Below are 27996 nucleotides of genomic sequence, written 5' to 3' on the forward strand. Positions count from 1 at the left end.
CAAAAAGAGAGAATAATGATGACATTCAGTTTCTCTTCCTGTATTTTCTATTTGAGTTCAGTGGGTTTGGAAGAAGGAACCAGAGGAAAAAAATGGCAACAATTGATTTATTGGTAAAACACAAACAAACCGTTTCCTCACATCTGTAATTAGAAAGTTTGATCACAGCGTGTGCGGAGAAGTCCATCCCATCAGTTGATTGATAAGCCCCCCCCCCCCACCCCAACCCATCAATCACTCCAGTACAGCCTCAGCTTCTCAGGTGCTTCTTCATCAGGCAGAGCCTGGATCAGCACAAACCCAAAGGTTTCCACAGCAGTTAGGGCGGAGCCATTAGGCCACGCCCTCTGGCTTTACGGCCCTAAACATCCTGCAGAGCGACCCGTCTGTGAGGGCAGCCCCCGCCTGGCCCCCCTGGAACAATCAGAACGAAGTCCCTTCAGCTGTCTTGATGTATTCTTTGAAGTCAGTGGAGACGTTTAGCATCGAACAGACCTGGAAGAAAGAGGAACCAGTGAGAACAGCAACTAAGGAACCTTCATAGTTTCATCCTATTTCAGAATTTCAGACAGATTATAAAGACTTTCTGGCTGCAGGCCTTTAATCACAGGAAGGCAAAGAGCAGCAGGTCTTCAGGCTTTAAGATCTTCCCATCATCTCAGGACAATAAGCAAACATGAGCCTGAACCGTCATGCATGTTTAACAACAGTTAGCACCATCAACTCCCTCAGCCTCTAGAGGCTAGCTCCAGCCAGGCGTAGCCTTCTCTCCTCTGCTGCTACCTTCTTTCTCCTGCTGAGGTTCCTTAGAACCAGAAGGAGGCACAGCCTGGTTCCTGTTCTGATTTCCCACTGCTCCTAACTGAGTTCCAGAATACCGTCACACCTTCTATCAGTCATCCCGGTGATTCCACCCCCAATGAGGGACAGCAGCGCCCCGAACCGGGTCCCAGACAGCGTCCGTCAGCCAGACGCAGCGTCTGGAGGGGGCGGAGCTATTACCCATAATGGTTTCATCTCTGGGAATTCAGTGAACCCAGGAATGCCGACAGTTTTCCCAGTGGCTCATTGAATCTATGTCCGTGATGATGAGCTGAATCCATGATGGCGGAGCCTTCAAAGCCAGAGGAACTTCAAGGTGACTAAGAGGGAGGAAACTGGCCAAAGGTTTGGGGTGAACGCAGCTTAACAGGGCTGCTTGGTGCTCGATGGTGTTCCCATTTCACACAAACAGATTGGAACAAGACTAGTACTGCCTGGGATATCAGAGGCCATCCCACCAATAACACCACTCAGGGATGGGTCACGCTGCTGAGGGATGATGATGATGAAGAACTCGTCGTTCAGGCAGAAGGACATGCATAGAAAGAAAAACAGGTACTTTTTTTTTATCGTTTGAACAAAAGCCCAGAGAGTCTTAGGAGCTAAAACCTGAAATTCCATGGGAATCAAAGCAAGTCCAGCTCCCAAACTATAAATTGGAAATAAAATTGTTTTAATTCTGTGACAGAAAGGCACTGAGGGATATTTTTCAGGCGGAACCCCTATTTTAAATGTCACCATGTCTGATTTATAGGTGATTAAACAAAGAAAAAATATTTAGCCTTGTCCAACACTGAAAAACACCATGGAAGCTCAGCTGAAACTCTGGATGAAACCTCAGACTTTATAGATCCTCATCTTGACTATAAGTCAAGCAAATTTGGACTGACCAATAGTGCAAAAATTACCAAAAGTGCAAAACTGCATTTTTCTGCTCATAAAAGTGAATCTGATCAGACAGATATGCTGATTTCCATTAATGGAGACCTTCTGCATGAGATAAAGCCTTTGCTCCTAAGATTTGTTTCATTGAAATTTACCAATAAAATCACCAAACTGAACAGAAAATAAGAATAACAGAGCAGCTTATGTAACGCATAACGGTTACATCCCCTGAAATGGTCACACAATGACCTCTGACCCCTCCTCGGAAAGGTCTGAGCCTCTAGTTTCCAATGATGCCATTAGGGGGCGGGGCTAAAAATTAATACCTGCTGCTGCATTACTCCTGCAGAGTCACACGTCAGGTGGAATTTTAAATCTAATGTTATTTATTTACACAGCTATAAAACAAATAGTACTTGTGAAAAAATGATTTTGAAACATGTTTAAAAATTTTAAAGCCCCATTTGAAATGCGTGTGGATGAAACACCATGTGACTGAGTTTTAGCCATTTCTATGAATAGATGAACATGAGCAGGTGTCTGTTGGGCCCTGTACCGGGCCCGCCGGGCTTAAGGGGAGGGAGATACCCAGAGATTATAGGAACTTTGCTCTCAATCTGCAGGTTTACTAGTGGTTCCTAGAATTTCTAAAAGTAGAATGGGAGGCAGATCTTTTAGTTATCAGGCTCCTCTCCTGTGGAACCAACTACCACTTTTAGTCTGTGAGGCAGACACCCTGTCTACTTTTAAGGCTAGGCTTAAAACTTTCCTTTTCCTTTATCTCTATAGTTATGCTGCTATAGGCTTAGAATGCTGGAGGACATAGGGACCCCTATTTCATCATTCTGCTTCATTCTATCTCTATTCTCCCACTGCAGAATCTGTTAGTTCAATCTCTAACGTTCTGCTCTCTCTGCTTTTTGCTTCCTTTTCTATGTCTGCTTCTGTCTCATTGAACCCCAGTCGGCCTCAGCAGATGGCCGCTCACACTGAGCCTGGTTCTGCTGGAGGTTTCTTCCTGTTCAAAGGGAGTTTTTCCTCTCCACTGTCGCTACAAGCATGCTTAGTGTGAGGGATTGTTGAAGAGTCAACGAGTTGATGCAATCAGCTGGTTTTCCTTAGATAGAAAACTTTGAATCAATCTGACTGGATGATCTGGTGAACTGGAAAGTTCCTGAGATGACATGATGTGAATTGGAGCTATAGAAATAAACTGAATAGAATTGAACAGACAGCCCTACTGCCGACTGTAGTGGGGGAAAAGTATTTAAATATTAAACCTAATTAAATAAACGGAGATTGATATACACTATATTGCCAAAAGTATTTGCTCACCTGCCTTGACTCACATATGAGCTTAAGTGACATCCCGTTCCTAATCCATAGGGTTCAATATGACGTCGGTCCACCCTTTGCAGCTAGAACAGCTTCAACTCTTCTGGGAAGGCTGTCCACAAGGTTTAGGAGTGTGTTTATGGGAATTTTTGACCATTCTTCCAGAAGCGCATTTGTGAGGTCGCACACTGATGTTGGACGAGAAGGCCTGGCTCTCAGTCTCCGCTCTAATTCATCCCAAAGGTGTTCTATCGGGTTGAGGTCAGGACTCTGTGCAGGCCAGTCAAGTTCATCCACACCAGACTCTGTCATCCATGTCTTTATGGACCTTGCTTTGTGCACTGGTGCACAGTCATGTTGGAAGAGGAAGGGGCCAGCTCCAAACTGTTCCCACAAAGTTGGGAGCATGGAATTGTCCAAAATGTCTTGGTATGCTGAAGCATTCAGAGTTCCTTTCACTGGAACTAAGGGGCCAAGCCCAGCTCCTGAAAAACAACCCCACACCATAATCCCCCCTCCACCAAACTTTACACTTGGCACAATGCAGTCAGACAAGTACCGTTCTCCTGGCAACCGCCAAACCCAGACCCGTCCATCAGATTGCCAGATGGAGAAGCGCGATTCGTCACTCCAGAGAACGCGTCTCCACTGCTCTAGAGTCCAGTGGCGGCGTGCTTTACACCACCGCATCCGACGCTTTGCATTGCACTTGGTGATGTATGGCTTGGATGCAGCTGCTCGACCATGGAAACCCATTCCATGAAGCTCTCTGCGCACTGTTCTTGAGCTAATCTGAAGGCCACATGAAGTTTGGAGGTCTGTAGTGATTGACTCTGCAGAAAGTTGGCGACCTCTTCGCACTATGCGCGTCAGCATCCGCTGACCCCGCTCCGTCAGTTTACGTGGCCTACCACTTCGTGGCTGAGTTGCTGTCGTTCCCAAACACTTCCATTTTCTTATAATACAGCTGACAGTTGACTGTGGAATATTTAGGAGCGAGGAAATTTCACGACTGGATTTGTTGCACAGGTGGCATCCTATCACAGTTCCACGCTGGAATTCACTGAGCTCCTGAGAGCGACCCATTCTTTCACAAATGTTTGTAAAAACAGTCTGCATGCCTAGGTGCTTGAATTTATACACCTGTGGCCATGGAAGTGATTGGAACACCTGATTCCAATAATTTGGATGGGTGAGCAAATACTTTTGGCAATATAGTGTATTCCATTCAGTCGGCCATTTATTTTCCTATCTTTGCAAAGAGAGAACAGACCGTCTTACAGCCCTTATGGCTCAGTAATCAGTTTTACTTCTTTACTTATGTTGATGATAAAACTTTGAAGGTTGTGTCAGAGTCTTGCACGAAAAAAACAAACTGAGGAAAAACATTTTTCACTGGATAGCATAACTAAATATATAAGACAAGAGAAATCTAAATTTTCCGACCACACGACACACTGCAGGGTGTGAGAAAACGAGCGTCATGAGGTCAGAGGATTTCAGTGGATCAGTCAGCCTGAAGCAGGAAGGCATACCTGTCTAAACTTGGCTCTCAGCTTCTCCATGTCCTCCTGAAGCTTAACGGACTGCGGATCCTCCAGAGGAGACCTTTGGATCAAATTCAGCAGAGCTTCTAGCGCCTTCAGACGCTTCCTGGGACAAAAAAAACAAACAAACAGAGACCGGATTTGGCATCAGGAGCTGAAAGAACATTTATCAACCAGGAAGATGTTCATTAGCCGAAAGAGGACTTTGTACAGGAAGATGAAGCCATCCTCCCTGAGATCAGATATCCAGGTATTTTTCCTTATTTAGCGGATACGGCCTCCATGGGAGGAGAAGCTCCCTCCGCTCCTCATACCCAGCTGGCTTCTACGCCGCCGTCGCTTCACCAGCCATGCTTTATTAGTCACAATGGTAAATATTTATTTGTTGTTATTCTGATGATTAAACATTCAGTCTCTGCCTGTTCTGCAGTAACATTAAGTTTAGCTGATTAAATGAAAAGCCTGGCTTAGGCAGACTGGGACATCAAATTAAAGAATGATTACATCTGATCTTTTCCTGACTTTTTTCAACACAGATCCGATTCTTTCCCAGTGACCCAGGCCTCTTGGCTCCGTGGTCCTGAATCGGATACGGATCAGATCGTTTCTACTCTAAAGCCGGGCGTACGCTGTACCAGTTTTTGCCCTTTTTGGGCAGATTCTTCAGCCACATGAGAATGTTTTTTTTTAATCGGGCCGACGTTCAGCCTGATGGTGCGTGGTGTAGAGTCCAGGGGTAACGGGAGGCGATCAGCCTCTAACGACCACCCCCCATCAGGAATCGTAAGGTCGGGGGAAATCAAACATGTGTGAAATCCAGTCGGCTGTTGTCAGGTGGTCGTGGGTAAATCCTGCTGTTGAAGCAGAGCTACCAGCCGATTGACCAGAACCTCCAGCACTGCGCATGTCCAAACCAGGGAGTTCTTCTTCTTCCAGACTGACGGGTTTGACCAGCGCCATCTCTCGGCGCTGAGTCCGATGTTGTTTTTAGACGTGCAGTGTGAGCAGGTAAATCGCATCAGAGCGTTGGGTTGCACAGCGTTAGAACAAACATCGTGAACTGCGAACTTTTAAACCCTTCGGTCTTATCGTACAGTGTGAGCTGTAGCTGCGTGCAACGATGGAAAATATCGTACAGTGTACGCCCGGCTTTAGGAGAACCAGGAAGAATAAAAGCAATCATGGCGGACGATGCTGCAGAGAGCAGACTTTATTCTCTACCTTTATGAAAAGATGGTGTTGTTGATCAACTGGCTGAGGTTGGGAGAGAAACGAAACATCGCTAGATGCACTGCAGTGCTACCATCCATGTTTACCTCGGTAAACACAGAGCATACTCGTGACTTATGACATCACTGCGTCCTCTAATGCGAGTGCGGGACACTAAAGCTGTATGAATGCAGTTCACACAGAAGAAAACGTACAAGACGCAAACATTTGGAAATGTGAACAACCACGCAGAAAAATGGGATTTAGCAAATAAGCATTAAGGCTGCAGTATGAAGGTAGCCTGAAAGACGGTTTCTAAGGCCCTTCAGGGCAAACAAAGATTCATCTTCTGGAAGAATAGATATTAGGGAATGATGACACACCATCCAACATTTGGAAATGAAATGGGGAGGCTGGAAAAGAATCTGTTCACCTTCAGGGTATGAGGCGGTCAGAAAGGCTGAATCCAAACAAGCAAAAGCCAAGAAATGGAAGAACCTCTACTGGATTGATGGATCCGTGGTTGGAGCAGCAATGGGCCAGCAGGGTGGAGGTGGGGTACTGGTGTCTGCTGGTCAGCTAGTTGGTACGATTTTCAGGGCTGGGCTTCCACCAAACATTTCTTCATTTTGGTTTTTTGGTCCCTACAGCATTTAGAAATGTGCTCCATAGATCTGAACACATAGATAGTAAAGGCGTGACCTGCTGCTCTGCTGGTTCACACAGTGAGCTTCTTTTTATTTGGTAACTGGAGCCTGAATGCAGGGTTAGCACGGAGCATTAGGGCCAGGCTGGAGATTTTGCTTTTTTAATTACAAGAATAAAGATGAAATTTTAGGAGAAAGAAGTCATCAGAGCTCAACCCGTTTCAGAAAGAAAGCTTCCAGCTCATTTCAAAAATGTGATCCTGATAATAATCTGATGCTAAAAGACTTAATATTTCCTTAAATTTTCATAAAATACAACTTTATTCTGGTAATATTACGACTTCTGATAATTAGTGATGTTATGAGATGAGCCGAGGGTTTAAGGCGTGTGTAGAGCAAAGGAGGGGGCGTTTCCCCAAAGAGCCTGTCGAGGTTTGCTTCATTTAGGGGAGGGGCCAAAATAGATGACATCGGAGGCCTTGCTACCGCCATGCCATGTCAGCGCTCCAGGAAGCGGTTCAGCTCGCCCAGAACTTCCACAGGAATCTAAACAGCCTCAGTATTCAGTCCAGATGTGGAGTTTGGAGGAGAACTGCTGTCAGTATAATAGATTCTGAGAACAGATTGGTTGTTTTTCCAACCAATCTAGTTGGCTAAAACTATTTTGGTTAGAATAAACTATGTATGTAATGACACTGACTTTCACTCCTGAGGTTGCTGGTTCCAAACCCCCTGTAGACTTTTGTAAGCTGGGATAATACTTAAAAGTATTTTGGCTAATGTGACTCATTAGTGTTGGTTTGCTCAAGTACAAATATAGAAATATAAACTCTGTCATAACCAAAGATTGGTTGAACACAAAACTTCCAACCAGATTAAAACCAAACGGTGGACAAACTGTGATTAAAATGAGTAACGCCTTTCATTCTGCTCATCGTTGCCCAATTTGCACCTTCACTGTCTGCTTGAGCTTATTTCACTAAAATGGCAGAAAAACAGTGAACCTTAAATGATTTTTCTGTTCTAAGACATTTTAGACAAAAAAAACAACAACTTACAAACGATTTTATTATATAAATCAATCATTAACAATTTAAAAGGAAGTTAAATTGGGGGAAAAAACAAGAGAAATAATCCCAGATTATATTACTAAGTGTAGTTCTGCTCTCCACCAGTAGGTGGCGACATGTTGACATGAAGCTTCATGAACTGTGGGGATGGTTAAAGCTATTTGGCTTCATCTCACCGTCTCTACTGATAATGTTACATTATTGTCATGTATAAAACTGATCTGTAGCGTGGCGCTAACCCTCTGTGGTACAGGCTGAACCCTGACGACCTTCAGTTTATTCCAGGTGGAGCCTACCTGGACCTGTCGTCAGCGTTACCCTGCAGCAGACTCCTCCAAGTGACAGCAAATCCATGATAGAAGGAGATCTGTCAAGAAAAACGTCATGTGGAACAAATTAAACTGGAATGAAACTGGAACAACCACAGCAGACCTCTGGTTTCATTAATGACCACTAATCACATCTTCAACATACAAACTAGAGGCATGGCCGTGAGCCGCCTGCCTCTAGGGACAGGATCCATGATCAGAGGAGTTTGTTTCTGTGCTGCATGAAGGCTAGTGATGCTGCTTTAACGGCAAACTCTCATCTTTTGAGGTTTATGGTTAAAATGAGCCTAAAAGGAATAGGAACGTTTTTATTTTTATTTTCTCCTTGTGTCTTTTACCTCTCAGTTATCACTAAACTTATCTGAATTAAATTTAGTTTCAAATTGGCTCTTAGTTTATTTACTGTTTTTACTGCACCTAATGTTTTAAAAAATGATTTAAAATCTTAGTCCATAAGCATCCTCATTTATATTTTCCCCTAAATTTTAACGTTATGATAAATATTTACATTATTTATTGGCTGCATCTAAACTTTCAAAGATATATCCAATTTAAACATAGATATGAAATAATAGAATATAACCTCCAATAACTTTAATGATATCATTGTTCCAGGTCATCAGATCAAACAGTTTAGTTTGTCCAATCAGCTGCCTGCAGTGTCTCTAAATGTCCAGCAGGTGTCAGTATTCTGAGACAGGATCAACGCAGCATTAGTAGTTTGGCTTCTAGATGCCTGATTAACCATCAGTAGGGAGGCTCAGGCCTGCATCTGTAGAACCTGACGGAGCTTCACCTCTGAGGACAGCTTGGCTCCATGGGAGGTGCCGTGTCTACGGCCGTTCTGCAGACCCCTGGCCGTTCCCCTCTCAAAGCCCTCCTGATAACCTTCACCACGGAACCTGCAAAGGAGAAAAAAATTGCTTTTAAAAAAAAATCCGCAATAAGAGAAAAAACCCAGAAAACATTACTTGGGTTCCAAAGAAAGTAAAAAAAACAATCCACTGGACTTTATTTCCAGGTTTGAAGACGTTTCTCTTCCATCCAAAAAGCTTTTTCAATTCTAAATGTCAGAAATAGCGTTTAGTTCTACAGGTGCTGGTCATAAAATTAGAATATCATGAAAAAGTAGATTGATTTCAGTAATTCCATTTAAAAAGTGAAACTTGTATATTATATTCATACATTACATACAAACTCATATATTTCAGATGTTTATTTTGTTTAATTTTGATGATTACAAATGACAACAAATGAAAATCTCAAATTCATCATATCAGAAAATTAGAATATTGTGAAAAGGTTCAAAATTGATGGCCCCTGGTGCCACACTCTAATCAGCTAATTAACTCAAACCACCTGCAAAAGCCTTTAAATGGTCTTTCAGTCTAGTTCTATAGGCTACACAATCATGGGGAAGACTGCTGACTTGACAGTTGTCCAAAAGACGACCATCGACACCTTGCACAAGGAGGGCAAGACACAAAAGGTCATCGCTAAAGAGGCTGGCTGTTCACAGAGCTCAGTGTCCAAGCACATTAATAGAGAGGCGAAGGGAAGGAAAAGATGTGGTCGAAAAAAGTGTACAAGCAAGAGAGATAACCGCACCCTGGAGAGGATTGTGAAACAAAACCCCTTCAAAAATGTGGGGGAGATTCACAAAGAGTGGACTGCAGCTGGAGTGAGTGCTTCAAGAACCACCACACACAGACGTATGAAAGACATGGGTTTCTGCTGTCCCATTCCTTGTGTCAAGCCACTCTTGAACCACAGACAGCGTCAGAAGCGTCTTGCCTGGGCTAAAGAGAAACAGGACTGGACTGCTGGTGAGTGGTCCAAAGTCATGTTCTCTGATGAAAGTAAATTTTGCATTTCCTTTGGAAATCAAGGTCCCAGAGTCTGGAGGAAAAGAAGAGAGGCACTTCATCCACGTTGCTTGAAGTCCAGTGTAAAGTTTCCACAGTCAGTGATGGTTTGGGGTGCCATGTCATCTGCTGGTGTTGGTCCATTGTGTTTTCTGAGGTCCAGGGTCAACGCAGCCACATACCAGGAAGTTTTAGAGCACTTCATGCTTCCTGCAGCTGACCAACTTTTTGGAGATGCAGATTTCATTTTCCAACAGGACTTGGCACCTGCACACAGTGCCAAAGCTACCAGTACCTGGTTGAAGGACCATGGTATCCCTGTTCTTAATTGGCCAGCAAACTCTCCTGACCTTAACCCCATAGAAAATCTATGGGGTATTGTGAAGAAGAAGATGCAATACACCAGACCCAACAATTCAGAAGAGCTAAAAGCCACTATTAGAGCAACCTGGGCTATCATAACACCTGAGCAGTGCCACAGACTGATCGACTCCATGCCACGCCGCATTGCTGCAGTAATACAGGCCAAAGGAGGCCCAACTAAATACTGAGTGCTGTACATGCTCATACTTTTCATGTTCATACTTTTCAGTTGGCCAACATTTCTATAAATCCTTTGTTTTTATTGGTCTTCAGTAATATTCTAATTTTCTGATATGATGAATTTGAGATTTTCATTTGTTGTCATTTGTAATCATCAAAATTAAACAAAATAAACATCTGAAATATATGAGTTTGTATGTAATGTATGAATTTAATATACAAGTTTCACTTTTTAAATGGAATTACTGAAATCAATCTACTTTTTCATGATATTCTAATTTTATGACCAGCACCTGTAGGTTTTATACAGACAATCAATTCAATGCTAATGCAGCTCCTACCAACCAGGAATCCTCTAAAGATGCCATGGCCACTGTCACACTGCTGTTCCTGTGTCTGTCATCATCTGGACGGTAATAATCAACCATAAATCCAACAGGAAGCCTTTCCTTTAATGAGCTGGCCCTGCTGGCTGATTGGCTCTTGATGTGCTGCCTTCAGCCTCGGTTCACTGGGAGTAAACCTCCTAAATATCCTCACACTGATGTTGCCTAAAAATTAGGTTTATCTCTTTATCATTTTAGTTGATCCCTTTAGTTTTCGATTTTATTCATTTAGTTCATCTCGTTTGTTCATCCCTTAAGTTTGGTATGAAAAGTAGACTTTAAACTACCCTAACGGGCGTGTATCCCTTTAGTCATGTACAAAAGAACTATTTAATTACTATCTTTTTGGTTTGTTTTTTGAAGCATATGGAGATCTGACCATGAATTGTTTTTTTCTTTCACATCACTAAAGGGATACACGCTCATGCGTATTGACTATTGGAATGCTGATCTGACACACCGCCGCCATTATTTGGCTGCCGGTTCTGTGCAGCGATCCAGCTGATGTCAGGAACTTACCGTCCAGCTGCTCACAATCAGTGTCAGCTGAAAGGGTTAAAAACTGGAAATGAGTTTTTTCCTTAAACTGTCCCACAGACAGACCTACCATGATGTAGAGAAGGACCTTTCATATTTTCCCAGATTCACTACTGTAAAAATGTCCACAGCTGTTTATTATGTATTCTTAGGGTGGCTGCAGTATTTATATTTAGATTTAGAAAGTCTGTACAGTACAATATAAAACTATACAGTTTCATTTTATTTTTTTAACTCTGTCAGTCTATTATTTTTATAACTTTAAAGGCCCACACTGTGTGATCACTTTTACTAGTGATAACAAGTCATTTTGAAGCCAAACTACTAATGCTGCGTTGATCCCTCTCACAGAATACTGACACCTGCTGGACATTTAGAGACACTGCAGGCAGCTGATTGGACAGACTAAACCAGGGCTAACCAAGTAAACTTTAAACTGTTTAACACTGAAATAAAATTAGGAAATAAAATGCAGTTCTTCCAGCAGTTATAAATGTTTAAAATCCGGTTGGGTCCGGATCTGGGCCGTGGTCCGCTAATCCGTGACCTCTTGTCTAAACTGAATTGATTTGAGGAATTGAAATGAGGATGCTTTAAATCCTTTTTTAAAAACATTAAGTGCAGTAAAAACAGTAAATAAACTAAGAGTCAATTAGAAATTAACTTTATTTCAAGTAATTGAAATTTAAGGTAAGTGATAACTGAGAGGAAAAGGATGACACAATGAGAAAATTAAAATAAAAAGGTTCCTAAACGTACCTAAACATTCTGGATCATTTTACTGATAAACTGCAAAAGATGACTTTTTTTAGCAGATGCTTCATGTTGACAGAAACATTTTAAACCCAGTTTAGTGAATCACTCAGTTAGAAACCCACCTGGATCGGTCACATGACTTTCATGGAAACCACACGCTCTACTGACCTCTATTTATTCACTGGGTCGCTGATTGCCTGGAAAAAGTGAAGCCACCAACCGCCATCTTGGTACTCCCCACTCCCACAGAGACGCGCAGTAAAACTCCTCCCTGTGCAGCATTTGGCTGCAGAAACCAGCAGTTTTCTGTCTGCAGGAAGACGTTCCTCAGGTCATTTCCCAGTCAGTGGATGAACTAAGCAGTAAATCCATCTATAGCCGATGGATCCTATAGTTTAGTCTGCAGACTAACATTAGTCTGGCTATCTCAGACTGACTGGAAGACACTGACTGAGTTAGACACTGACATTGGGTCTAACATTAGAAAATAGAAAGTATAGTGAAATGTAGTTATTCTTTATGAAGTGGATGAAGCTGTCGATCCTTTAATGTTTGTTATATTTCTCATTTGAAAAAGTAATGAGCTGAAATATATTGCAGGTTACATTGATGGAAAAAAAGGAACTGAAACATTTGATCTTGCATGCATTACCACACCTGTAAGAAGTAATTACCACAACAATGTCATCAATCCAGGTATATTACATGTTCTTCATCAAATTAGCACGTTTGGCTCATCTGTATTATTCCGCTCCATTAACATTCATTTCATTGTGATGGATTGTATAATATGTTATATTACATGATTTCCAGTCTGGATCATAGTGATGAATTTATCTTTATTTTAAAAGTCTTCAGCCTCCCTGAAAATTAGAACATCATGGTTGTTTGATGCTGTAGCGCACAGATTGTTTACATTCTGACCGGTCTAACTAGGGAGCACCAATATGGCGGCCGGTGGCTTCACTTTTTTCGGGGAATCCAGTGAATAAATAGAGATCTATGATCTCCATTCATGAATCCATCACTAACTTTTGCTGAAAATCTTTTGCTGATGAAACACAATTCCCCCAATAAAGGGATGTTCTATTCTATTCTATTCTATTCTATTCTATTGTAAACAGTTTGTCCCTGTCAGCAGAACCCCCTCATGTCACCATGGCAACACTGCCCAGTCAGCATCAGTCTGAGGGAGACTACCGCCATGTTTGAATTCATGGGCTGCGTCCTCAGAAGGCCAGATTCGAAGGACGATTATGTCATAGCAAGCCGGCTGCTCCGTGATCAGAGGAAAGGTTACTTGGTGCCGAACAGTGGTGAAAATTAGAAGTTCAGTTTAATATAATCCAGTCAGTGAATAGTTCCGTCTGAGATGAATGAAAATAGTTGTTTTAATGGTTATTCAGTCACATATGTGGCGGAAAGGTTTGATTTATCTAAAGGTTTTTATCTGTTACTGTGTAAATGAGTTTGGCTGGAATTTAAGGACAGATTCCAATATATCTGCAGGGGGGGGACTATAAATCTGATAGAACTTTAATTTTTTTATTGCTGTTTTGCACAATATGCTTACCTAAGTATTTTTTGTTGTTGAATATTAGAGATTTTGCAGATATATTTTTATACATACATTGTTTAGATTTACTTCTATCTTTCTTCCACTTTTATAGAATCTAATAGAAAATCCCTTTATTGTCCCACAATGGGCAGATTTACAGCAGCAGAAATATTATTGAAAATGGTCACACAAATGTGGACCTTAGAAAAATGTAGAAAAAAGAATAGCATAATAGGGAAGAGTTAAAATTTGAACAATACAATACTGTAAAGTGTTATAAACAATATCAAACTGGAGAATAAATAACCAATTTTACAGTAATGGATATTTGAAAATAGCAGCAACATCAGAGATGTGCAGAATGCATTACATTTGATTTGATTTGTTCCTGCTCCCGGTGGTTGGAACCTTTATTCCACTCTGGATTCTCATAAGTCTTTGTTCACTTTATAATAAAAAAGAAATAAATAAACAGTTTTGAAAACTTCGGTTTTCATTCTTTTCCTGCTTTGTGTGTCAACTTTCACGGTTGTTAAGCAACAGAGCTTACGGTGGTAAAACCAGCCGAAGGGTAGATCTGTTAGAATTCACAGCCAAAACTCTTCCCGTCTCCTTATTTTCACGGACTTCCAAGGATCCAGTCTAGGTAGACCGCGTCCTTGGAGGATGCAGCCCAGGATTTCGAACAGAGCCTTTATCTCACACAGTTTCAGCCATATTTCTGTCCGTGTATGGAGCAGCTTCCGGTTCAGCATCAGCAGATAAACCGGATCGGATCGTTCAGACAGCTAAAGCGGAATCAGTTCACCTGCATGCCGGGTGTCACCCACCTCTCATCCGCCAACAGAATCCTGTCAAACAGCTCGTCTGCTTCCTGCCTGCCGTCCGCCATCTGCCCTGGTGCTGCTTGTCGCTACCCGATCCGTACCGGTAGCACGATCCGTACCATCAGCTCATTTGCGCCTGCGCGAAGAGAATATCTTCCGGGTCGCCAAAAAACAATGTAATTACGGTACTGAAAAAACTTTATTTATATCCTTAAATAATTAAAGAATACCAAACTACATCGTAAAGACAATACTGAAGACTTTTCTGGAAGAAATGGATGCTTTTTAAATTCAATCCATTGTATTGCTTGACTTCATTTTTCTGGAATAAAAATCCAAATTTTCGGGAAATGTTCCCTTATCAATGAAAAACTGCAGGTCACGAAAGGTAGCAAATTAATCTATTGTGGGATCAGTACTGCTGGAGTGCATAGTTAAAGCTACAGTGTGTAATAATTACAGGCATATAAATTCAGAAATTTAATATATTATACATAACTATGTTATTTATCATCACCTATGAGCTCAGCCTTTTAACCATAACATTTGCGTTGCCTTAGAATTCGTTATTTATAATTACATAGGAGCGGGTCTCGCAGCCATGGAGGCTGACATCTTTGCGCTACGGCAAGCGCAGAGGCAACAAACTAGCGATTGCGAGATCTCCCATGACGCTCGAAAATAACTACGGCAAGTTGAGAGAGATGAACTGAGACGGTACTGAACAGTAGATGGCAGTATTATGCCTGAGAAGCGTTTAGTCTGCCTGAAACCAAAGAAGAAGAAGAAGCAGGTATACTGCGCCTCGGTAACAAGAAAGGTAAACAAGGCGGCAGGCGTGAGTGACTTTGCAAACTGTTTGGCACTGTGTGGCCAAACATCAGACGAATGGAGGATCATGCCTACTCTGTATCACAACGAAAAGCGGCGGACACCGAACCCCCGTCATCTAAGAAGCGGAAACACGACGAGAATAAACGCAAGAGTGACAAGAAACGACAAAAAACACGGATCAACATTGGCACGGCATTTACACGATGGAAGTCACTGATGGAGGAAAAAGGTTTTCAAAGTGACGCTCAAGTTGCCAGTTTTCTCTTGGACAGGTAATTAATCCTATACACACAATTGTCTAATATCACTGCAGTTTTTGGAGTACAGGATGCTCAGACCTGTCTAAAACAATAACATGCTGCGTGATGATGCTGTTACTCTCCAGTATACTTATTCAGCAACGTCCCTGACGTTTCACAGGTAATGATTCAGTAATTTTCTGTAAAATAATTTTCTGGATATATACCTCGGTTACTTCTCTCCGGCTCCTTTGGAGATCTTCAAGCCTTTCCTCCTCTGCTCTCACCCCGCTGGCTCCCCTCTCTCGCCTGGCCCCAGCTGCACGCTCACCCCGGCCTCTCTGCCCTCTTCCTTTCCCTCTTCCTTGCCTTGTAACCCCCGTGCCACAAACAAGACTTGGACTCTGTAAACGGGGAATATATATTCTTCCAGCGAACACAATCTCGCTGTTAAACTAATGACTACAATTACTTCGTCTGTTTATATCACCATGCAAAGCAGCTCACCAAAACGTCACAACGACGTAGAAAAAATAACGGGTATATTTATTATCTTAAGTCTACATGAAATCTATACCCTACACAGACTAATGAAATACTATCTGTAAAATTATCTATGTAAACAAACCTCATCACTTGAGAAGGTAGGTGATGCGGACGTCGTGGAAGACATTTTGTCCCGTAACGCTCGCCGTACTGTTGGGGGGGAGAAGCGGTGGGGGGGAGACGTTCATGTTGCTGCAGTCTGCAGTCTGACCGCTAGATGTCGCTGAAAATTACACACTGTAGCTTTAAGAACAGAGTAAATCGAATATTTAAACAAATTTAAATATATACGCTGTGTGACGTATATTTGCGCATGCTCAGAGCAGTCAAAGTAACTATCACAAGGCGATTGAACTTTTTTATGTATTTCTGTTTTTTTATTTTTAGAAAATGTAATATTGACGAAAATACAAAGATATACAAAAAGAAACCCATGCCTCTAAAAAATACAAAAGAATAAAAAATTAAGAAAAAGGCCACCGGAAGTTATTCTGTTTGCGCACGCGCAAATGAGCTGATGGTACGGATCGTGCTTCCGGTACGGATCGGGTAATGACCATAGATATCCATAATAAATTATGGATTATGGATTACTTTATTATGGATATCTATGGTAATGACACTGCTTTTTTTTTTTTTTTTTTTTTTCAATGAACTTTATTTAAATGAAATTAGTATACAACAAACAGTATAATGAACAACACAACATTCAAGCAATACAACCAGGGGTGATTAGATAAGAACATGCAAAGACGTACATATCGAGATTGTCCTTTGAGCCTTTTGATTTGTAGAGTCTGTTATTGATTTGACATATAGACCCATATCTTTAATGAAAAAAGAAAAACAAGGTGTCCTATTAGCAAACTTGCATTTATGAATATAATATTTAGCAAAGAGTATTAGTAAGTTTATTATAAAGAAATGATCAGCAACCTTTCTATGAAATCTATAGAAACAAAATAAAACATTTTCCCAGCATAAAGAAAAATTGTTTAAGATATGGTCAATAATAAACCTGCTAAATTCAGACCAAAACCTTTGTATAACAGGGCAGAGCCAAAAAAGATGTGTCACAGTTTCTGGCTGGCTCTCACAGAAAGTGCAATTAGTGTTTATGTCGCGTTTATATTTTATCATATAATGTTTAGCAGGGTAAATTTTATGGAGAATTTTAAATGACACTTCCTTCACCTTGTTTATAATTAAATATTTATGGGGGATCATCCAAACAGTTTTGCAGTGAATATCTGGGATATAACGGCTCCAATAAAATGTTATGGCTGGACGAGAAACAGTAAGTTCTTGGAACAATCTGCGTATTCTCTCATTGCTTTTCCTAAACTCCATTGAAAAACAGCTTTTTCCCACAGATGATTCGGTTAGAGCAGGGATAAAAGGAGGAACAGACAGAGTATAATTAGTGTTTTTAAACAACATTAAGGTGCCCAAAGGTACAGCATTAACCACCATGGAGAATTCCTGGATACTAAATGGAAAATTATATATCGAGCAGAATTCATTGTAATTGATTAATCGTCCTTCTTTATTAATCAGCTGAGCCACCAGTAAAATTCCATTTTGAACCCAGGTTTCAAGATAGAGTGACCTGTTTTTAAATAGAATATCTCTGTTGTTCCAGATGAGGTATTTGTGAGGTGAGAAGTTATGTTTATAAATGAGCGTCCACGCTAAGAACACCTGCTTATGGAAAGATGAGAGTTTTACAGGGAGTTTCTCAACATTGTAATTACAATGTAGAATAAAGTTGAAGCCACCAAAGCATGAGAAAATGTGTTGTGGTATAATGTTCCAGATAGAGGTTGGATTCTTAAGGAAGTGTTTAGCCCATTTAATTTTAAATGTGTTATTTAGGGTAGAGAAATCCAGAAAGTTAAGTCCACCTGATTCATAATTATTCATAATAACACTTTTTTTGATATAGTGAGTACGATTTTTCCATATAAAATTAAGAAGCATACGATCAATATCTTTACAGATTTTATTGTCTAAATGTAAGGCGAGAGCAGCATAAGTCAGTCGGGATAATCCTTCAGCTTTAGAAATCAAAATTCTTCCTCTAAGAGATAAATCCCTCTGAAGCCACTGGTTCAGTTTATTTTTGGTTTTCTGTATAATTGGTATGAAATTAGAGGAGCATCTTAACTTCTGGTCTTTAGAGATTAAGATTCCTAAATAAGAAACTTCTTTTTTAATAGGAATATTGCAAATATCAATAGCATGACAATCCTTAATCGGTAGCAATTCACATTTTTTTAAATTTAAAAATAAGCCAGAGGCTTTGGAAAAAGTATTAATCACCTCTAAGGCCAGAGGGATCTGGTTTGCATTCCTTAAAAATAGTGTGGTATCATCTGCCAGCTGGCTGATTATGAGTACTTTGTTAGGTAAGCTGATTCCTTGTACGGTACTATTGGAGATATGAGTTGTAAGGATTTGAGAGCAAAGTAAGAATAAATAAGGTGAAACGGGACATCCTTGACGAATGCCACGTTTTAGGTCAAATCTTGGGGTGGTGCCGTTTGGCAATTTAATAACACTATTGGAGTTGGAGTATAATGTTCTGACTGCATTACAAAAAAAGGGGCCAAAACCAAATTTTATTAAAGATTGAAAAATGAATTGATGTTCTATTGTGTCAAAGGCCTTATAGAAATCAAGGAAAAGAATAAAACTTTCATCAGGTACTAGATATGAATAATCAAGTAAGTCTAGAACAAGTCTAATATTGTTAGAGATGTGTCTGTTCCTCATAAAGCCGGATTGTGTCTCATCAATAACTGTGTCCAAAACCTCTTCAAGTCTGTAAGCAAGTATTGAAGCCATAATTTTATACTCATTATTGAGTAGACTTATAGGTCTCCAATTATCAATAAATAGAGGGTCTTTGTTTGGTTTTGGAATGAGTGTTATTAGGCCTTGAGTCAGGGTAGGAGGGAGAGTGTTGTTCTCTATACTTTCTAGAAATAACTGTAAGAGAAATGGAGCTATATGCTTAGAGAATGATTGATAAAACTCAGCAGATAAACCATCTGTGCCGGGGGATTTATTGGCCTTGAGTGCATTAATGCACTTAGAAATTTCCTCCACGGTAAAAGGGCTGTCACAGTAGTTTTTATCTTCTACATCAATAGTTTGTACATTTTTTATTTTGTTAAGGAATGATTCTGATATCTCTTTATTATATTTTGAGCTGTATAAATTAGAGTAAAATTTAGTACAAAAGGTTGCAATTTCTTTAGGATTGTTTGATATAATGTCATTGATATTTAGTTGGAAAATAGAGTTTATTCTTGATCTGTATTTTTCAAGTCTAAAAAAGTAAGCAGAATTTTGTTCTCCTTCTTCCAGCCATCGTTTCCTGGATCTGATGAAGGCACCTTCAGCCTTGTGTTTATACAAAGCATCCAGTTTATTCTGATTTTCTATTAAATTTAATTTATCTACCTCTGAAACTTCTTCTTGGCATTTTAGGTAATAGGAGGAGATCTTGCTTATGACTTCTTCCTCTTCAGCTTTCTTTAATTTAGAGATCTGACTTCCGTAATGTCTTAAAAATTTGCTAATTTCAAATTTGAGAAGTTCCCAATTGTTGCAAAAGGACCCTTCCTTGTTAGCCTTATTCCAATAATATAAAATTAATTTATTAATATGAGTTTTAACCACATCATGCTTTAGCAAGGAGTTATTTAGTTTCCAGTAAGCACATTTATACGATGTATTATCTGGGGTATAAATCTGGATGCTAATGCGAATAGCTCTATGATCTGTAAGAGGGGTGGCAAGTATGTTAACATCGATATTGTCTTTGTTAATATATTTGGAAATAAGCCAAAAATCTATCCGGGATTGTCTGGAACCTATTTTATTGCTCCATGTAAAGATTTTGTCATCTGGGAATTTTTCTCTCCATATATCAACAAAATTAAATTTCTCCATAAAATTTTTTAAACTGGCACTGAATGAGGACTGCGGCTTATGGGGCCATCTGTCCATCGTATTGTCTAAGGCAATGTTAAAGTCCCCACCAATTAAAATGACTGAGTTTGGGTATTTGGCAAGCCAAAAAGTAATTCTGTCTTCTAATGATTCAAATAGTTTGTTGTTTTCCGTTATATTATTGTAGCCATATATATTAACAACAATAAAGGTATTGTTAAGGCATTCAATTACTGAGCAAATGTAGTGACCTAGAGTGTCGCAAACAGTATGTAAAACAGATCCAGCGGAGCGCTCAGATCCGTGAGATAACCACATATCATTTCCCCACTGGGATTTCCAGAAATTAACATCAGAAGATGTAGAATGACTCTCTTGAAAAAAACAAAAATCTGTTTTAAATTGTTTGGCAAATAAGAATAATGCTTTGCGTTTACCTGTTTGTCTTAACCCCCTGGCATTGAGAGATACAAATGAAACGGACAGAGTTATTTAAGAAGAATAACAGAGAATAAAGAACAAGAACTACACTTTTATGATAAAGTGGAGTTCACAAAGGAAGGGGACCGATAGCTGCACGCTTTAAGTAGTAAATCGGTAAGAGGCCTGACTATTGAGGTTCTCCTATTCTGCAGAATCTGTTAGTTCAATCTCTAACCTTCTGCTCTCTCTGCTTTTCCTCAGAGTAGCTTTGCCTCGTCTGTTCCTGTTTGGCTGTGACGTCATCCTGGAAAAAAACATCAGCTGTGCTGCTTCTATCAACACCCTTGTTAATAGATGTTGGAGATCGGCCTGTTTTCCAGTGTGGTCCTGTTTCTCTGACCGTGACTGAGTGGATGTGCTCTCTTCGTCCTCTGGCATGGGAGCTGCCTTGGAGCTCGTCTGCCTGGCTGTGTGTTTCCTGGACGGGGCCGCCTTTTACAGCTGCTTGTATCTCTGCTTCTGTCTCCTTGAACCCCACTCGGCCTCGGCAGATGGCTGCTCACACTGAGCCTGGTTCTGCTGGAGGTTTCTTCCTGTTAAAAGGGAGTTTTTCCTCTCCACTGTCGCTACAAGCATGCTTAGTGTGGGGGATTGTATTTGAGTCAATGAGTCAATGCAATCAACTGGTTTTCCTTAGATAGAAAACTTTGTATCAATTTGACTGTATGATCTGGTTGAACTGTAAAGTGCCTTGAGATGACATGTGTTGTGAATTTGGCGCTATATAAATAAACTGAATTGAATTGACTAAATTTTTATAATACAAGAGAGATAATTGAAAAATAGCACTTTGCTATCTATTTTGGTTTGACTATGGTACTTTAGGATCTTACAACAAGAACAAGGTAAGACTTCATAACTAAATTATATATTGCCTAAAGGAGAATATATAATGTTCAAAAGAAACGGGAAGTGAGAGTATAGTGTAGAACACATTTAAATTGTAAATGAAAAGGTGAAATTATCCTTTCTAAGGATTCGTTGAGAGTGAAGGAGGGAAGACTTCTGATCTGTTGATAAATCCACGACCTCCAACGAAGTACGCTGGTTTACCTTCCTTGCGGGCTTTGTCTATCAAGGGCCAAAGTTTATTGCGTCGTTCTCTGTCATCCTTGCTCATGTCCTCAGTGAATCTCAGTTGGTTGTTCTTCAGGTACGAAGATGTCTTGGCTGCTTTCCATATTGCATCCCTGAGGACTCTGGAGGAGAACTGAATGATGATCCCTCTAGGTTTGGTGTTACCTGTACGTTTGGCTCCAAGACGGTGAACAGTGTCAATGGCATCAGGCAGCTTGTGTTTATGTTCTGGTAGAACTGACTGGCAGATTTCTATCACTTTTCTTCGTATGTCTTCTTTCTCAGTTTCTTCAGCTCCTTGTAGTTTGAGATTCCACCTCCTGGAATATCTTTCCAACTCATCAAGCCTCTGCTGGTAGTTATCCACACGACCTTCTTCTCTTGTAACTCTTTTTTCCAGATCATTCACTTTCATCTTCACATCATTCATTTCAGCGCATACAAAGTCAATAGTCTTTTTGAGACCCTCAATCTTTAGCGTGTTCTCCTGCACCATGCTCTCTAGATTGTCAGAACGGACGTTTATCAGCGCAGACAGACTGGATATGATCTCATTTGTAGCAGAAGGCTCCGGGTTGCTGCGATCATTCATAACCTTCTTCGGTGCTGGCGATTTCAGAGGTGTAACAGGTAGGGCAGGAAAGTCGGTAATTTCTTCCTCATGCAAAGTCAAAGTTAAGGGGGCAGCTGCGTAGTTGTGGCTGTTATCAAATAATGCGTTACCGGTTGAAGCGCTAGCCACGTTAGCTTCGCTAGCCCTCTCAGACGCAGGCTTGGACTTGGATGTTTCTAGACCTCTTTTAGCTCCTTTCTGGTTCGGCATTTTGTTGTAAATAATATGTATTATGTTGTCTATGTTGTCTTGTAGAGAATCAATAGTGCTATTGTTTATATAGTCAGGGCTTTACCGCGTTTTATGAATTTTATGTGCAGATCTCGGTAGGGAGCGTCTCCTCACTCCGCCATCTTGAAGCGGTGGGTAATGACACTGCTGCTGCTGCTGCTGCACTTCTTCTTCTTTGGTTTAATGGCGGTTGGCAGGCATCGTTTAGGTGCGCATTACCGCCACCTTCTGAATAGGAGTGAGGATCAGGATTTTAAACTGTGCCTACATTCTATAATATACACCTGCTTTCCTAAAAACAAAACAAAATAAAACTTAAATAAAAGCTTGATTACAGTAAACTGAAAACATTAAACTGTACCTTCTCTTGATCAAATTTATTTCTAAGTAAATGTATTTATTTTATTCATTTCAGGCAACTGCATGCTAGTGAATGCCAGTTCATTAGTTCAAACTTATGAGGCATATTATAAAAATAAAAAAATTAAAACTGGCCTGAAAGTATGGAGGAGGATTAGGGCCACTGAAAACATATTAAAAGTTAACAGATTTTTAAATATTGTTTCAGTTTAATATGGGAAAAAAGTCCTAATTCTGACTTTAATCTCAGAATTGTGGATCTTAATGTAGATGGGCCCCATGAAGGCAGAGATGTGACGCGCTCAGCTTCACTGACAGAGATGGGAGCTGTTTGGGAGGAACAGGAACACACTGGTGGAAAATCTTACGTCCCTGAGGGGCCCCTGGTGATGCTGTTTGATTAATGGAAGAACAAAAGGTGATTTCTGGGTTCCCTGGGGTGCATTGCCCCGGCTGGGCGTCGGGTTTCGGGTTCTATAGGCCGGTGTATGCCCAGCTGTCCGGCCCCGCCACAGCTGGGCAGGGTGGGGGGGCATGGACATTAACACCTATGGCAGATATTTACCCCTTCAGGGGTTTACACTCTGCTAGTGGGGGAAGGGGAGGGAGGGGCAGTGGGAATGATCTTGGCCTGGATGTCTTTTGTCGCTTGTGTGGTGAGTGGTTTGAATGTTAACGTAGGGGAGGAATAAGAGCTCCGTTGGGGGGCGGGGGGTGGTGGTGCTGGGATGTGGATGTTAGAAAGGCTTCAGGTCTGGCTCCCGGTCTCGGTTCTGGTCCGTACCATCCCCTGGTGGAGGTTTCATCCGGGGTGAGGGTTCTGCATGTTGTGTGTGGGCTGGCCGGCCAGGGTTCTCTCCCTTTTTATTTATTTATTTATTTTTTTTTTTTGATGGACAGGAAGGCGTGATTGACACTGTGTTGGGGGACTTTCAGGTTGGGGTCTGAACTGCTCCCTCTGCCAAGCACATCTCAAATCTCTGCCAAGTGCAGAGCCCATTTCCCCCGTCCTGCCCCTCTGCTCGGCGCCTGGGCTCCCCGGTGCACTGGTGGAGCTTGGGGTTTGGGGGTGGATGCCCGGGTGACTACCGCAGGGCTTGGCTTGCCGAGGCCGGCTGGGGCTCCCGCCTAGGGATGGGGCGCCCCTTGGGCCTTGGATCCCTGGGGCCCATGGCCGGATTCACTTCGGCTGGTTGCCGGCGGCTGAGCCCGCTGACTCGTCCCCTCGTCTCAGCCCCTTCCTCGGGGCTGTCTCTCCTCCTCCCTTGGTAGGGGTCGGATTTCCTGGGTTGGTCCTTCCTTGGCGTCTTTGTTCTTGGGGTCCCTTTGGGCGTCTGGGGCTTTGGGTCTCCTGGTGCTGGACTCAGTGCTCTGGGGGGCCGCCTCTTCGGCTCTTCCCAACCACTATTGAGCATTTTTTCTTTGGATAAACTTTACACGCACAAGTGCATGTCATGATGTTACAAAGTACTGACCCAAAAATGCAAAAAATCGAACAGAGAGACCAGGGGAAAGGTTTACCGGGTTTTATTGAAGAAGTAAAACAAGGGGAGAAGTGATGCTCTGAACACAGCTCAACCGGAATTGCAAAGTGAGGGGGTGACACAGTGGTTAGTTCAGGCTCAGTGGGGAATTTGACTCGTGAAACTTGGAGAAGAGGTTTTGGTTGCCGACTCACGTTTCCAGAGAAGTTGTTGTATCCTTGACTCCTGTCTGTGTGCCGTGGTTCCAGTGTTTCTCTGATTTGGTGGAGGGCGGAACAGGTTTATCCAGAATGCGGCTGATAGTTGGAGAACGGAGAAACTGACTGCCACTCAGATTTCCTGCTGTACTTGAACGTAGTGGAGAATAACCGCTTTCTCAGTCGAAAGCTCAAACGATCTCTTGGGGAAAGTGGATCCAAACCTCCTGTTTGAATCCCAGCTCAGTTTGAAGCTCAGTTTATCCTTCCAGGGTGTGAAGGTCCGAGAGATCCAGTTAGCAGGAGAACTTCCTTAAACTGGCAAACACTCTGGCGTCGAAGAAGTGGCAGGTGTGTGAGGAGGCGGACCAGAACCAGGCGCCTCCTGGTGGATGAAGGGAGACAAACACAGAAACACAAACACACAGACAGGAGTCCTGACAGTGCACTTTCACAAACAACTACAGGTGCTTGGTTCCAGGTACTCAGAGATTCACTTCCATACAGAAAGCCCATATTCTGATCTTCAGCTCCCACAGAATACATGTCAGATTAAATAATAGTACTTATACTTCAGCGATAGTATCTAGGTGTTACTTTATTGTAGATCTTATACTCTGTCCATTGGTTGTGCTGTTCTTTTTTTCCATCTCTTTGCAGGTGATGAAGCCGACTGAGATGTTTTATCATTATCTCCCTTTTATCTCCTCTTTCTTTCATCTTTTCTCCTTTTTTCTGTTTTTCCTCTTCTGTTCTACTTACATTGCAGTGTCCATATAATCTGTAAAACTCCCTGCATAATTATAATAAAGCAATTTATATGCATAAATCAAGCAGAACACTGTGGCAATAGACGTACTGCTCCACTTGTGAAAGTAAAATCTGTTGGGCTCTTTTTGGCATCAAGACAATTATTCTTATTGCCACATTGCCAGATGTAAAAAAAAAAAAAAATAGAAAAGCTGGCTCCTTGCTTTAATGCAGAGCTGCACACTTTGAAGCAAAAATGCTAGGAAACTGGAGAGAAAATATTTTTCCACAGGCCTACAGGAATCCTACCTAGTCTGGAAAAATATTTTACTGCTGTATAAGAGGACCTGTTGTAAAGCAAGAGCAGCATATTTCCCCTCATTAATAGAAAATAAGAATTATCCTTTATTTCTTTTTAATTCAGTTGCCAAACTCACCCAGAGCCATAGCTCTGTTGAACCGTTCATTCCACCTGCTCTTAGAAGTAATGATTTTATGGGATTCTTTATAAATAAGATTGATCTTATTAAAAATAAGATAATTAGCACTCCTCACACTTCAAGTTATAACAATCTTGGAATGGAATTAAAGGACAAAAACTTTATACCATGTATTTATTGTTCTCTACACTTCTAAAAAGAATTGTTTGGATTTTAATTAGATTTTTAGGAACTTTCTACTGTGAAAGGAAAAAAACACTTTCCTGTTAGCACAGAGAGAATCCCAGGTAAACCTGAAGATCTAGATGCAGCATGAGCTTTAAAGTGTCCACAGCAAGGTAAACTATTACCTAAACTAGCACAATGATTCAAAAAAACTTTACTGCTGAGCGTTTTTTACTCCACGTGATTTGATTTGTTACTTAATGAGATTCTACACAGACATGCAACATTGCGATTATTTTCTCCTATCAGCTTGGTTTCCATAATGCAGCTCATTATTTGTACCATCTCAAAGACAAAATATATTTCAGAAACTTAGAAATGGTTTCTGTCAGCTTTTATTTATATTTTGGTCAATAAAAGCAAAAAATAAATTCAGAACTCATTTCGGTGGAGTCCATCTTTTTCCTGCTGCCTTCAGGCTGAACCGCAGTAACCTCTGCCTGTGTCACAGCGGTCACAGGTTATCCTAAAGGTGACACGAAAAGCTAACAGACAACTTCAAAAGAAGCAACTGCTCCTATGTCGTCAGAAGGGTGTGTGTGTGTTTTGTGCTGTTATACTTTACATAAATGGGATTCACAATGACACATGATGTAGGACAGCGACCCCTCACCCCCCGCTCGGCCCCTGGGTGAAGGGCACAGCTGTAAGAGGCGGTGAAAAATGCAGATAGATAGGATTATTCTCTGTTTCTGATTGGAGCATCAAAGGTCTCCATGGCGATATGTGAGCTGCAGGTCAATCATCCCAGCAGGTTGATGCTCCATATGAATTAACGAGAGAGACACTGCATTTCCTGCTCAGCAAACAAGAGGTTGTGTCTGATTATTAAACCATATTTCAATCTGAAAAACTCTGCTGAGCTTTATGGGGAGATCCAGTGGACTGCGTGAGCTGATACTAGAGCCTCACTCAGGGACCTGGAAGATGGAAGTCCAGTTGGAAAACACAGGTTGAGAGAACCTGTCCATGATGAGCAAGCATGAAGCGACAGTGGAAAGGAAAAACTCCCCGTTGGGAAGAAACCTCTGGCAGAACCAGGCTCAACATGGAGGTCTGCTGCCGGACCGGTTGAGATGAGACGTGGAACGCAGTAAGAGTCCAGGAGGAATGACGCTCTGATGAAGCTTTAGCTACGATGGTGGAGGAGGGGCTGGAGGGGGGTGGAAACAGGGTCATCTGGATGAAGTTGAACATAGCACAACCACCGCCTGTGCACTAGGTAGCAGACGAGTAGCGGTTCGGAGGCCTTTAATGATGAAATTTGGATGCTGATTGGCTTTCGTTGAGGTGTGGTTCAAAGCTGATTGGCTGTGTCATAGGCGGATGAAGGTGAGTTATCCGTTTATTCAGTTGAACTTCCTCCTAGGCTCAATTTGGAAACCTTCACTGCACTAACAGCTGGGATGCTGTTTGAGAGCTGATGTTGCTGGTGAAGATTCTCAGTCATCCAAGTCAGAGTCATTCTAAAAAAGATGAAAAACAATCCATTGGACTTTGTTTCCAAGTTTTGAGGACGTTTCGCTTTCCATCTAGGAAGCTTTTTCAACTCCTGGTTCTGCTGGAGGTTTCTTCCTGTTCACTGTTTCCTCTCCACTGTCCCTACAAGCATGCTTAGTGTGAAGGATTGCCTTGGGGTCAATGAGTAGATGCATTTAGCTGGTTTTCCTTAGCTGATTGAAATTGAAAAAGCTTCCTGGATGGGAAGGGAAACATCTTCAGACTTGGAAACAAAGTCTAGTGGATTGTTATTTTGGAAAGAGAGCTGATGTTTATTAAAGTTGTTTTCTGCTTGGGTGGTAGGGGCTGACAGAGACGCTCTCACAGGAGCTTCAGCATGACTTGAGCAACCAAACAGAAGCTGTGTGCCGAGGTATTCCACCTCTTCCAAGGCGCGTCTAGGAGCAGCATCTGCTGGGATCTAAATTAGGTTTTACTGAAAGCACTGAGGCCCCCTGGCTTCATGCCAAAATGAGGACCCCTACCAGCAGCAGGTACTGGTCGACGTCTGGATGGTGGCCACTAGAGACTGACATTTTTTCGGGAATCCCATGGGTCACGAGATTCCCGTGGGATTCCCGTGGGATGGGAGTCAGTATTAGTAATGATCACGGGATTGGGACGGTACAGGATTAAACATTAACAGGAGCAGACGGGAGCGGGAGCAAACCGATAGTAACTTCCGCTCTGAGTTTTTCACCCGCGCTCAAAAACAACAAGAATGGGAGTGGTGCAGGAGCG

General features: G+C 41.6%; 1 protein-coding gene across 2 annotated transcripts; it reads right to left on the bottom strand.

Moving 5' to 3' along the window:
- Positions 1-209: 209 nt before the first annotated feature.
- On the bottom strand, positions 210-22461 carry lto1 (LTO1 maturation factor of ABCE1). 2 transcript variants are annotated; one of them, XM_038303042.1, is made up of 6 exons: positions 22444-22461; positions 14320-14398; positions 8641-8746; positions 7812-7882; positions 4578-4695; positions 210-495 (listed from the first exon to the last, which is right to left on the bottom strand). In XM_038303042.1, the coding sequence occupies exons 2-6, from the start codon at positions 14379-14381 to the stop codon at positions 424-426; spliced, it is 429 nt and encodes a 142-aa protein (XP_038158970.1). In that variant the 5' UTR covers positions 14382-14398; positions 22444-22461; the 3' UTR covers positions 210-423. The 2 variants fall into 2 exon arrangements, with proteins under 2 accessions (XP_038158970.1, XP_038158971.1); XM_038303043.1 differs by lacking the exon at positions 22444-22461 and adding an exon at positions 20761-20765 and having other exon boundaries at positions 14320-14397.
- Positions 22462-27996: the final 5535 nt, after the last annotated feature.

Source organism: Cyprinodon tularosa, unplaced genomic scaffold (genome assembly GCF_016077235.1).
Source record: "Cyprinodon tularosa strain WSP-4 unplaced genomic scaffold, ASM1607723v1 ctg502, whole genome shotgun sequence".
Lineage (NCBI taxonomy): Eukaryota > Metazoa > Chordata > Actinopteri > Cyprinodontiformes > Cyprinodontidae > Cyprinodon > Cyprinodon tularosa.